General features: G+C 46.2%; 3 protein-coding genes across 4 annotated transcripts; 1 reads left to right on the top strand and 2 right to left on the bottom strand.

The window, feature by feature from the left end:
• Positions 1-370: 370 nt before the first annotated feature.
• mccc1 (methylcrotonyl-CoA carboxylase subunit) lies at positions 371-5537 on the bottom strand. The gene is made up of 19 exons (XM_061296328.1): positions 5224-5537; positions 4815-4858; positions 4553-4692; positions 4379-4474; positions 4068-4189; positions 3838-3985; positions 3643-3764; positions 3459-3570; positions 3204-3285; positions 3008-3135; positions 2765-2948; positions 2571-2680; positions 2183-2399; positions 2030-2116; positions 1909-1958; positions 1699-1836; positions 1416-1523; positions 1171-1242; positions 371-1100 (listed from the first exon to the last, which is right to left on the bottom strand). Exons 1-19 carry the CDS (start codon positions 5277-5279, stop codon positions 966-968), a joined length of 2151 nt encoding a protein of 716 aa, XP_061152312.1. The 5' UTR covers positions 5280-5537; the 3' UTR covers positions 371-965.
• A 343-nt stretch (positions 5538-5880) lies between these two features.
• Positions 5881-7638, bottom strand: lamp3 (lysosomal associated membrane protein 3). The gene is made up of 7 exons (XM_061296331.1): positions 7485-7638; positions 7200-7304; positions 6992-7074; positions 6633-6758; positions 6495-6567; positions 6247-6417; positions 5881-6162 (listed from the first exon to the last, which is right to left on the bottom strand). The coding sequence occupies exons 1-7, from the start codon at positions 7540-7542 to the stop codon at positions 6023-6025; spliced, it is 756 nt and encodes a 251-aa protein (XP_061152315.1). The 5' UTR covers positions 7543-7638; the 3' UTR covers positions 5881-6022.
• Positions 7639-8290: 652 nt separating this feature from the next.
• On the top strand, positions 8291-11348 carry kng1 (kininogen 1). Of its 2 annotated transcripts, none has more exons than XM_061296329.1 (9): positions 8291-8444; positions 8568-8652; positions 8736-8873; positions 9164-9280; positions 9420-9495; positions 10195-10364; positions 10433-10543; positions 10620-10718; positions 10802-11348. In XM_061296329.1, exons 2-9 carry the CDS (start codon positions 8593-8595, stop codon positions 11081-11083), a joined length of 1053 nt encoding a protein of 350 aa, XP_061152313.1. In that variant the 5' UTR covers positions 8291-8444; positions 8568-8592; the 3' UTR covers positions 11084-11348. The 2 variants fall into 2 exon arrangements, with proteins under 2 accessions (XP_061152313.1, XP_061152314.1); XM_061296330.1 differs by having other exon boundaries at positions 8317-8444; positions 8527-8652.
• Positions 11349-11416: the final 68 nt, after the last annotated feature.

The following is an 11416-nucleotide window of genomic DNA, read 5'->3' as shown; positions in this document are numbered from 1 at the left end:
GCCATAACTGTTCAACGCACATAATAGTGATGTGACTTCTACTTATTTTAAGTGAACTGAATCTTTAGAATCAGTTCACTCAAAAGATTTGTTCAAACAAATCGTTCAACCAAGCGAACGGGACATGTAATTCACGACTCGTTCGTGAACGGGAAGTTCCGGCGAGGTGGCAGCAGCTTTTTCACTTTAGGAAGTGATTCGTTCACTCTCGTTCACTGAAAAGATGCGTTCTTTTGAACGAATCGTTCACTTACGAGCCAACACTAGCGCATAACATGCAAATTGGTGTTGTGAAAATACAAAGCTGGACATTTTCATGAAATGTATGAAACTTGCTCCAACAAGGTTAAAAAAGGTGGACAAAAAGACATTTGGTCACTCAAAAGTAGGTTGTTTATGATGTGATGTCATTCAAACACAAGACCACAGTACAAAGCTTTGCATAGTTCTAAATGTTTAAGTAACAGATGAGCCAAGTTGTCCTCTAACACAAGCTAGGGTCTACTAAACGTTTCCCTCTTAACATTCTGGAGTGCAGAGTTACTGTAGTAATTGATTAAAAAAATATCATAAGAAGGAGAAGGACACGATTTGTTGGGGAGTGTGAGGATTATTTGACAAAAAGTTAATTTGCATTCAACTTTTGGGCTGGCTTATGATCAACGGAGACTTTTGAAACAATGTACACAGCATGTGGGCAATGAAAAATCTTCCTCACTCATCATCAGTAACCGTTTCAATAATTGTGAAGTTGTGCCAGCATTCTGCTTGTTCCTTATCGTCCACATCCCTGACAGGAAGCAAGCCGCCGCGCTGCGACTACAATTAGCCAGACAGCCAATTACATAGAGTCCAAAAAGCACCAAAGGCAACAGAGCGTAAAGGCCACGGTCTCTTGAGGGATGGCATGGCTACTCCAAAATCTTCATTTTAAGTCTCCCAGTATGGAATATCACTGCACCCAACTACTGGGCCGCTTCCTCCTCGTCGCCCCCGCCCTCTTCTTCCAGTTCCACCAAGGGAGCATGTCGATTGGCCTGAGAGCCCTCGCCGAAGAAGACCTTTCTGATCACACCCGACTTGGGTGCCCGGATGACGTGCTGTTGAATCGGCGAAGCGATCACATATTGCACAATGAACTCAGTATTGGTGCGTTGAGACATGTCTCACCTCCATCTTCATGGCAATCATGACCATCAGCGGGTCGCCGACATTCACTCTGTCGCCCGCCTTCACCATCACCTAACGTTCCAAAACCAAACGTATGAGATCTGGTCGAATTCAACTTTCAACAAATACCGTGCGTTTTTTCAACAGATTATTTTTATGGTTGTGGGCTGTATAATTTGATCAGATTGTGTGTCAGGTCAATAAAAAGCAGGCGATTGAACAACGCTGCGCTCATCGGAAGTCACCTTCTCAATCGTTCCAGTCATGGGGGCCACGGCGCCACCCTGAGTGGCGGATCCGCTCGCGGCAGCCAGATACTTTGGAACCGGAACGGACATTTCAACACCGCCCTCCTGCGCGCACAACAACACAAATGTTAGACGTCCGTCATTGGACAACTTGGACCGGTGACTAACACGAGAAGCTATGTATTCCAGATTCCAATGGCTAGCAAGGGTATGAAAGGAATGTGACAAAAAGGATTCCCGCGGCGAACCAAGTCCTTTTAACAGAATTCGTAGTGCTGACCGTGGAGAAGACATGAACGCTGTTGTCCAGGATGACCAGTTTGGGTCGAGACTTGACGCCATTGACAGAGCAGTGCAGGAAGGAAGCTCCATCTTCTGTCTCCAGCTCCCCCGTCACATGAAACCGCTCCTCGCCCAACTGAACGGGGAAAACACTTGCGATTGCTTCGATTTGAACCTTTTGCCAAGCGGTGGTTGAAAAGCGGCTCACCTGCATGCCGTAGCTCCCGTCTTTGTTGTATGTGACGACCACGATGACCTCTGAAGAGCAAGAAATTGTTGTTTTTCACATGACTGTGGTGACTGCCAACAGTTCCCTCCCGGCAACTTACTCTTGTCTGCCAGCTCCAGTGTCATGCTCCTCGACACGTGCGTGTTCAGCCTCCAGCCGCTACTCGAGCCAAACGGCGAAAAAGGATCTGGCGGCCACAAATGCACGAGCGTTGATTGAGCTCTGAAACCGATAGGAGGACGATGCGGCTCACCTCCGGAAGTGCCCGCAAAGTCCTCGGTGGCTTTCCGCTCGTGGAGCAGCAGACCGAGGGCCGCCTGGCAGACGGCGACCCCGGAGGGAGCTTCGGGCGTGGGGAAGAGATCGGCATAGTGCTGCGGAATGAAGCCGGTGCTCACGTTACCCGCCTCAAACTGCGGATGGCCCGACAGACTCAGCAGAAAGTCGATGTTGGTGCTCAGACCCACGATCTGACGACGGCACAAGAAAATCCACCGTTGGCTTTTCAATTACGTTCAGGGACACGCAAAGCCATTTGTGATGACATCTTGTCGTCGCCCTGTGCAATTAATGTTTTTTGATGATTCCCCAAGTTATGTTGGCACGTGTACGAACGTTCGTGTTGGCATGGCATGTCTTACGTTGTATTGCCTTAAACAGTAGCGCAGCTTCTTTAGGGCAGCACAGCGGTCCTCGCCCCACACTACAAGCTTTGCTATCATGGGATCATAATGAACAGACACCTCGTCTCCTACAAAGCAACAACCACACACGCAAAATATAAAACACAAATGAGCGCAATTTTTACATCATTGCAGGCAACCAGAAATTCCACCTTGTCTGACTCCGGTCTCGATGCGAGTGTGCTGGTCTGACGGAGGCGCCGAGAGATGTAGCAGAGGCCCTGCCCCCGGGAGGAAGTCATTGTTTGGATCCTCGGCATAGATGCGGGCCTCGAAGGAGTGACCCGTTAGCGTGATGTCATCTTGGAGCAGAGGTAGGCGCTCTCCTGCCGCCACCTACGGGAGACCCGGATGAGATCCGGGCCGGCATCAAGAATTACCCGCGGTCAACTCACCCGCAGTTGCCACTCCACCAAGTCGGTGCCGGTGATCATCTCGGAGACGGGATGCTCCACCTGCAGCCTGGTGTTCATCTCCATGAAGAAGAAGTTGTGCTGGGCGTCCATGATGAACTCCACTGTGCCTGCAAGGCGACGCGGCACACGCGTAAGGCTGCGGCCAGGCCAATCTACACGCGTGTGCTCATCTAACCTGCGCCGACATAGTTGACGGCCTTAGCCGCTCTCACGGCCGCTTCGCCAAGTTTCCTCCGGACTTCGGCATCGATGCCGGGCTATGGAAGCAAACATTTCATGATGTCAGTTTCTTGTCCAACAAAGCACCGTCCATTGGACATTTGCACGCCTCATGCTTAGCAAAAAGAAAGACAGCATAACAGCGCATTGCTTTGGACGCCAATCTATTATCATGACATGTTTCACACGGTCGAGGAATGTAGAAGCTCACTCCTGGCGCTTCCTCGATGATCTTCTGATGTCTCCTCTGGACGCTGCAGTCCCTCTCAAACAGGTAGACGGCGTTCCCGTGCATGTCCCCAAACACCTGAACTTCAACGTGTCTGCACACATGGAAAGTGAAGGCAATCCAAAAGTCTCGCTCATCATTCCAGCAAAGTTTGATTGTTCCTTACCTGGGATCCTCCACAAACTTCTCAATCAGCATGACATCGTCGTTGAATGATTTAGTGGCTTCTCGTCTCGCAGATTGAAGCTGTTCCAAGAACTCCGAGTCGGAGCGTGCGATGCGCATCCCCTGAGCACATTATTACTTTCAATTTGAGGAAGTCATGACCTAGCTGGACTGCTCCCCGAACTTGTGCCCTCACCTTTCCACCTCCTCCACGGACCGCCTTGATCATCACGGGGTAGCCGATTTTTTCGGCCTCTGCTCGCAGTCTCTCATCTGACTGGTCATCGCCATGGTAACCGCCGATAATCGGCACCCCAGCAGCCGACATGATGTGTTTGGATGTGCTAAAAGCGAAAGAAAAGTAAGGTGTGACTATCGGCCTGCGTTTATTATTAGTATTGCGAGTGAAAAAATGTTATTCTGAACCTTTTAATGCCCATGTCTCGGATGGCAGAGGATGGCGGTCCAATGAAGATGATTCCATTCTCTTTACAGGCCTCTGCAAACTCTGTATTCTCAGACAGAAAGCCATAACCAGGGTGGACTGCCTACATAAAAGCAACAGGACCACAGAAACCCTTTCAAACAGGCATCGCTAACATGACAATGGCTCCCAAGCAGCAACAACAAGCACAACAATAAACACCTCGTTCACGGAACACCAACAGTGTGAATCACAAGTGAACATTCAAAACTACTGCTGCAATTGAGTGTCCACCGAGAACACAACCACTCACATGTGATCCAGACTTTTTGGCCACTTCTAAAACCTTCCCCATGTTGAGATAACTCTGCTGGGGAGCAGGCGGCCCGATGTGGTAGGCTTCATCTGCCTAGAAAAGCAGACAGAATGCTGTTTATGTTTGGGAACTTTGGAACAGATATTTCCAAAGCATATTGAACCATCTCACCATGGCGACATGCATGGAGTGTCTGTCAGCGTCGCTGTAGACAGCCACCGAGCGGACACCCATCTTCTTTGCTGTGCGCATTACTCGACAGGCGATCTCCCCTCGATTGGCAATCAGCACCTTCTCAATCCTTCTCACCCCTACCAACGACATTATGCAATATTTTAGCAGATGTTTGCCCAAATAAAAAATGAGGAAAAAATGGTATATGTGCTCAAAAACGGGACTGTCTATATTTTCAACAGCAATGAGCATTTCTCACCTCCGGATATTAATCTCACTTCTCTTTTGGTCCATAACAATTTTCTGGAAAGAGAGTTTGCACATAATAAACTGAATGGTACAACCTACGTAGTACTGTAAACATCCTTGGCAGCGCTAGCTGACAGCTACCTCATTTAACCTTGCTCAAATATGAACCGCGGCAGAGCCATGTACAACGAGTACAAACTTCTCTCGACATTACGATAAAATGAGTGACAGTGTGCACGGCAATTAAAGCTTAGCAACAGGGTGTAATTTGTAGTCTTCGCTTTTTCGTCCCATTAGCTTGGTTAGCATTTACAAAAGTGATTGGTAGCAAGCTAATGATAAAGAAAGGCAGAGCGACCGGGTAACACGACAGCATTATTTTTTCCAGACAGCGGCGTGTAGCTTGTTTGTTGACTCACTGAGTGAATACTCTTAAACCGTGGAGAGTTGGGAAACTTAGAATGACTGCAGCCATTGCGGTCAGTTTGGACGACTGGCTGCAAACTAGCGACTAGCTAGCTAGCTCTCTCACTGATGTGGAAAAGGCGAAGCGAAAATAGCCAAAAGTGTCAAATTACATGCTGTCTGCAAGTGAAATAAACATCTAAATAATGGACGGAAGCTAAAAAGCGTAATAGGGTCACATAAGACTCCTAAAAATTGAACAAAATTAAGGAACACATCTGTATTCTATTTTTGAGCTTTATAGGGATTCGTAGTGTCGTTGACCAATGAGTCAAGCTGATTCGGAGGTGGGGAGGATGCTGTAATTACGACAAAGCACCAGCAGGTAGAACCATTTCAAAACATTTGGTACCGTTTCCTTCAAAAATGAATTTATTAAAATGTCTTTCTTCATTGAATATTTACTTAAGAAATACATAAACATTCTTAAATTTTGTTGTAAATATTAAAGTAAACGTGATAGGAAAACAAAAATCTTCCATATATAAACATGATTCAGTTTATGGAAAGCATTTGTATGAGCCATTTTTGTCCTTTTGTATTGACTATATAGGGTTTAGTCACTTCAGGATCAATAATTTTATTAATTATACTGAAAGAGTCGAAGAGAATGAAAGGGTTTTATTTCTTTATTTAATACATAAAAATAATACAGAAGTCGCTATTTTATTATTAACAACAAATATTTGACATACATATTTTGACCTTTTTTACGACCCATTTCAAATAATAAATGACAGTTTCAGGAAGAGCTCAAAGGCTTTCGTAGCCTCGAGTACGATTTTCTTTCATCATTAAGAAAATCACGAGAATAATCAACAAAAGGCCAACTGCTACAGCCCAAAGGATGACAGGGATGGTCCTCTTGTTATAATCAGCCAAACACTCATTCACTGTAAAATGCGAATCAGATCAAAATGATTAAAAATGGAAAAAGAAAACAGGACTGTAACTGAAGCGAATAGAAGTGCATTCACCTTGTCCATATTGTCCGCTGGGCACACTAAATGCCTGCATATGGAGAGGTACCAGCTTAATACTCATTTCTGAAGATATCAGAAGCACGGTTGGAGATTTGCACCAAAAGCTTTGGCCGTTGGGTTCCGCAAAGAGCTTGTCACGTGACACCAAACCCGAGTACGTCTTATCTGAAAAGGGGACAGATAGCAACCAATGAAACTCAGTCCACATCCTCAGAAACGGTGTCCTTTCTTTTTGCTCTTACTCGCACATCCTAAACAGACGGGCTTAGGAGACACCGAAGCAGTCAGCTTGCTGACGTAGACTTGATTCTTTTCCTGGAGAGAGAAGGCAAATAGTAATTCAGAGTGTTGCTTGGCTGCACATATCTGCGTCGTTGTACCTTTCTGAAGGCGAACTGCAGGCTGGCGGCATTATCGGGTAGCGAGAGAGACAAGACTGCCGACTCCCTGTGACAGGAACCCCTAACTGTGACCTTAAGGGGGTCCAAGTTGTAAAACCAGCTCTTCTAAATATGGACAAATGAGAACATCTTGTCACTCCTTCTGTCCAGTTTGAGCCATTGCAGATGAAGTGACGTGTGAAAGAGGCAACACACAAACAATAAGGAGAGAAAGGAACTCATTTGGGTGTGGTGGCTCTATTGGTCTTATCTGAAAGCAATACGCAGTTACTCAAGAGTCAGGCAGAAAACACACACACTTTTGTCAATTCGAGGCAGTCCGAGTGTGTGTGAGTGACCTTTTTTATGATGATGATAAACTGTGCTCCCAGGGTAGCTTTGATGCATGGTTCCCCCTCGGGGTTGGCCAGAGTGTAGGTTCCTGCCGAAAACAAAAAGGCAATGACAAGATTTCAAACTTGGTCCAGCCTTGAGCAAAAAGGTGAACATGGTCATGACAGTCCGCACGGCCAACTGTAAACAAAGTGATGTTGCGTTTGTGTGTACCCGGTACAGGGAGAGCCTCAGTAGGGTGTAGGACTGGCCGGTCGACGTGAGCCCCAAAACTTGACACAGCCAAAATAGATGTATCATTTCCAACCAAGTGGACACCTACGGGGGAATCCCATCATTTACACGATAAAAAGAAGTCGCAGCTGACATTACGAGCAAGCATCAAGTTTTCACTGCAAATGTAAGAGGAAAGCACAATAACGTTTATTCCTGAAACACAGCTTCATTTCAGGTTAAGCGTGACGCTTACTAATTTGAGGAAAATGTCGGCAAACATACCTGGAATTAAAAGAGCCAAGAAAAGCAAAGGCCATTCGCTTGTAGCACCTTCTTGCATTATCAAACAAATGCAAAAGAATGACTTGCTCAGCGATGCTTCCTCTGTGGTGAGACCATGTCAATGTAAAGGCTTTTTTTTTTTTTTTGATCTACCACAAGGCCTCTCTTGGAGAGGAAGTGAAGCGTCACAGAGGGTTTCGCACATTTTGCGTAAAAAGCTCTTATTCCTTTTTTGGGGCCTCATGTCATGTTTGGACTGACACAAAAGTTTGATCTCTGTTGCAAATGACGAGTCTTGCAGCAGGATATGAACAGCATTATTAGAAGAATATCTCAGATCTGGTTCCTGCTTGATTCTCCGGTCTGGAGTTAATAAATGTCTTGTTCGGCTTCGCAAATTGTGAGCAACAAATGGACAAAAATTGGAGAGGTTCAGTGAACCGGATGAATCAAATGGTGGAGGGTAAAGGTCGTCAGGGACAAAGTACCAGATAAACACACAAAATCCACACATACGAAAGACCAACGGCCCTCAAACACAAACTCTGAAGCAATTGTTTCCTCTCCATAGGTCATACTTTTAGCAACGATGAATTAATGAGCTAGAGTGTGTGTGTTGGTGAATTATACACACATGTGCACACATACACATTCGCTGGTCTAAAGTCAGCAACGAACGTTTGCGGTGTCTCGTACGCCGTTCATCTCTCTGACTTTGACTGAACAGGTCAAACAAACAAGCAAACATTGACTCTTCTTGTAGCCTGTGTGTGTGTGTGTGTGTGTGTGTGCGCGTGTGTGTGCGTGTGAGCACTTTGTGTATTCTGTCTGCCCTCCTGTCCTGTGAGTTGATCGGTGAGTCATCATCCTTCTCACAGCAACATTTTCAGGAAAACTTGATTCAGTCGTCCACTCCAGGGTGAAGAGTCCAATCGTATCGGCACCCCGTGTGAACCTCCTGTAAGGGCAGCACATTACTCGATCGCTCCACTTTTTTTAAGCTCGTGTCTTATTGATCTGATTTGATCTTCTGCATTTCAAGCCTAGGCCGAATTGTTGGCTTTTGTCTCCCGTTTGCCTCAGAGTGGAGAAGTACCAAGTGAGCACAATGATGAGGAGTGGGGTGGCTCTGACTACGTTGCTTCTGGTGGGCTTTGTTTGCGGCCAGGTATGAACATGCGAGAGTTAAACTATTTTTGTTGAGTTTTGAAGTGCCGGATGTTTTTGACTGTCACCGCTCTGCTCTTGAAGGACGTGCACCCTGACGCTCAGGTCTTCTGCGATGACCCGTCCGTTGAGGCGGCCGTCACCAGCGCTTTACACACTTTCAACGACAGGTTGACCGCCAGCTACAAGTTGGCGCTGTATCAGATTTTGACGGCCACCAAGGTAAAGACGCTTTATGATCTAAATACATGTGTACCTGAAGATGTTAATACATTGATAAGGTGAGCCATGATAACATTCAGTACACCACTGCAACTTATCTACAATTTGCAGTTGCTTTGCTCTCATAAGGAACTTTGTAGTGGTTCCGCTTTTATTTAAAGAGCCTCAGAGTGTGATCATTGAGCAAAAAGCAGCTTCTTTTTTTGTTTGTTTTTTGATCACCAAAATAAATCATGACTGCTTCAAAATAAATTTCCATTTTTCTCCCCCAACTGTGCATGTTTTTGCAGTCAGAGAACGGCTCGGATTCTTTGTACTCGCTGCAGTTTTCCAGCAGGACGAGCGACTGTATGGCGGGAAGTCCCAAACCGTACACAGAATGCAACTATCACCCTTTTGGGCGTCAAGTAATGAGATTTCGTCGATGTTTCGCTCTTTGTAGGCTCACTTCAATCGAGGACTCATAACTGCGCATGGCGAAATCTGTCTCGTGTGTATTTAGCGTCGCTCACCCCGTTATGGGCATCTCACATTTGTTTCCTCTAGGAGCCGCTCCCATGCAACGCCACAGTCCTAGTGACGGAGACGGAAAAGCACACCAAAGAAGTGCACTGTCTGCAGGGTGAGTCATTTGTCATTGCGTGTGTTTGAATAGTGAAATGAGACTGAAAGAAAGGGTGCACAATTAGGGAGTTGAGCGACACTTATAAAGCGTTATGTCACAATAAACTCATAAGGATCACGTGTGCACCGGGGTTAGTCATGGACGTTCGCAAGCTGAGTCCAACACCCCTGTGATGTCATTCTCAGTCGACACCAAGTGGTAACACAAGGCAAAATGGCCGCCCTCCGAGTCCAACGCCACTGCAATGTCATTCTCAGTCGACAGCAAGTGGTAGCACAAGGCAAAATGGCTGCCCTCTGAAACGGACAAAACCGTAGATGTGCCAAAATGCTTCTCCGTGCGCATTTTGTGCACGAAGCAGAAACTACCTCTGAACGTTTGTAGCATTTTTAGGTGATTCTTTGAAAAAAAGCGATTGCACGAGCAAATCCTGTGGTCACTCTCAAAGGCTGAATGATTAACTACAAATGATGAGTGTTTGCCATTGTAATCAATAACATCCATTACAAGAAGGAACACAAACATTTGCATTGTCAAAAGAATTGGTCAGTGAGAGAAACGGATGACTTCGCTTGACTTTTGTGAAAATTAATAAAAAAGGTAACAAAAATCATTTTGCCTATCAATGACCGTCACTCTAAGAATGGTGGCCAAGCCTCTCAAACATCTTTTTGTCTTCTTGCCACGGTTTTCCAGATGACCATATTGTGCCCGAAAGTGCGTCCTGTCTGGGTTGCCCGATGGTAATTGGCGAGAACTCGGAGGACATTAAGGTTCCTCTGTCAGTTTCCATCTCCAAGTTCAACTCCGACTCCAACTCCACACACCTGTTCAGTCTTGATAGCGTCGGACATGCAACCAGACAGGTGACGTCTGTTTGCGCCCATTTGGTGGGAGAGAGCAAGAATGTATTTCAATGTTTTTCTCCAAACAGGTGGTGGCAGGTTTCCGATTCAAACTGGAATTTGACATGAGGAGGACCACCTGCGCCAAAGTTGAACACAGCGAACTCAGCGACTTGTGCGTGCACGATGACGAGACGATGGTAAACGCGAGTGCACGCCATGTTTGTCCTTGTTGCGTGTGACACTGGCTTCCTCACAAGGTCTCTCTGCTTGCAGGAATTCTTTCACTGCCGTTCCACGGTGGATGTGGCACCGTGGAGACATGTGGCCCCTCAGGCCAATAATGAATGCCAAGAAGGTCCTCTCCCACCTCGGGTAGGCCTCCAATCGCTAGTGATGTGCAAAAATATTTTGGGAGTGGTCTTAATTGGTCGCAATTCACTTTTGTGTTGATTCAGCCCATGAGCCGACGCCTGCCCCCCGGCTGGACTCCCTTTAGGGACGCTATCCTAGAACAGACCCCCGTGGGTGGTGGAGGCAAAAAAGAATCATCGGAGGAGGACGCGACCGACGCGTCTCCGACCGCTGCGACGGCTGAAGGTCCAAACAACGACCCCTTCCACTGCCCGTCCAAGCCGTGGAAGACATTCCTCCCCATCCGCCCTGTCGCTCCCAACCCGGATGGTACGTCTCCAGCTCCCACAATCAGGCCTCTTCATGACGAAGACCTTCTGGGGTGAACGCCTCATTAAATCATAATTTCCTTTTTCCTGCTTTTGGACAATTCTGAAGAAATATTCCGATGCCACAAAGAGCTAAGGAAACGTAGAATCAGGAGATGTTTTGATTTCAATTTAACATGAGAGTATCAGGCTATTGCATACATTTAAATGGTAAACATTTTATAAAACACAAGTGAATACAGCACATGTTAGAATCGTGGCATAAAGATGTTAAGATTGCCAAGTTGGCCAATATAGAGAAATTAAAAGTCGTACGACCTTGCTTTCTTCTGTTTGTGTTTCTAATGGAATAGAAATTGATCACAGTTATTTTTTTTGAAAGTGCTGACA

The sequence above is a fragment of the Syngnathus typhle genome, linkage group LG14 (assembly GCF_033458585.1).
Source record: "Syngnathus typhle isolate RoL2023-S1 ecotype Sweden linkage group LG14, RoL_Styp_1.0, whole genome shotgun sequence".
Lineage (NCBI taxonomy): Eukaryota > Metazoa > Chordata > Actinopteri > Syngnathiformes > Syngnathidae > Syngnathus > Syngnathus typhle.
Note: the sequence above shows the minus strand (reverse complement) of the source record. Positions and strands in the feature narration are given on the sequence as shown.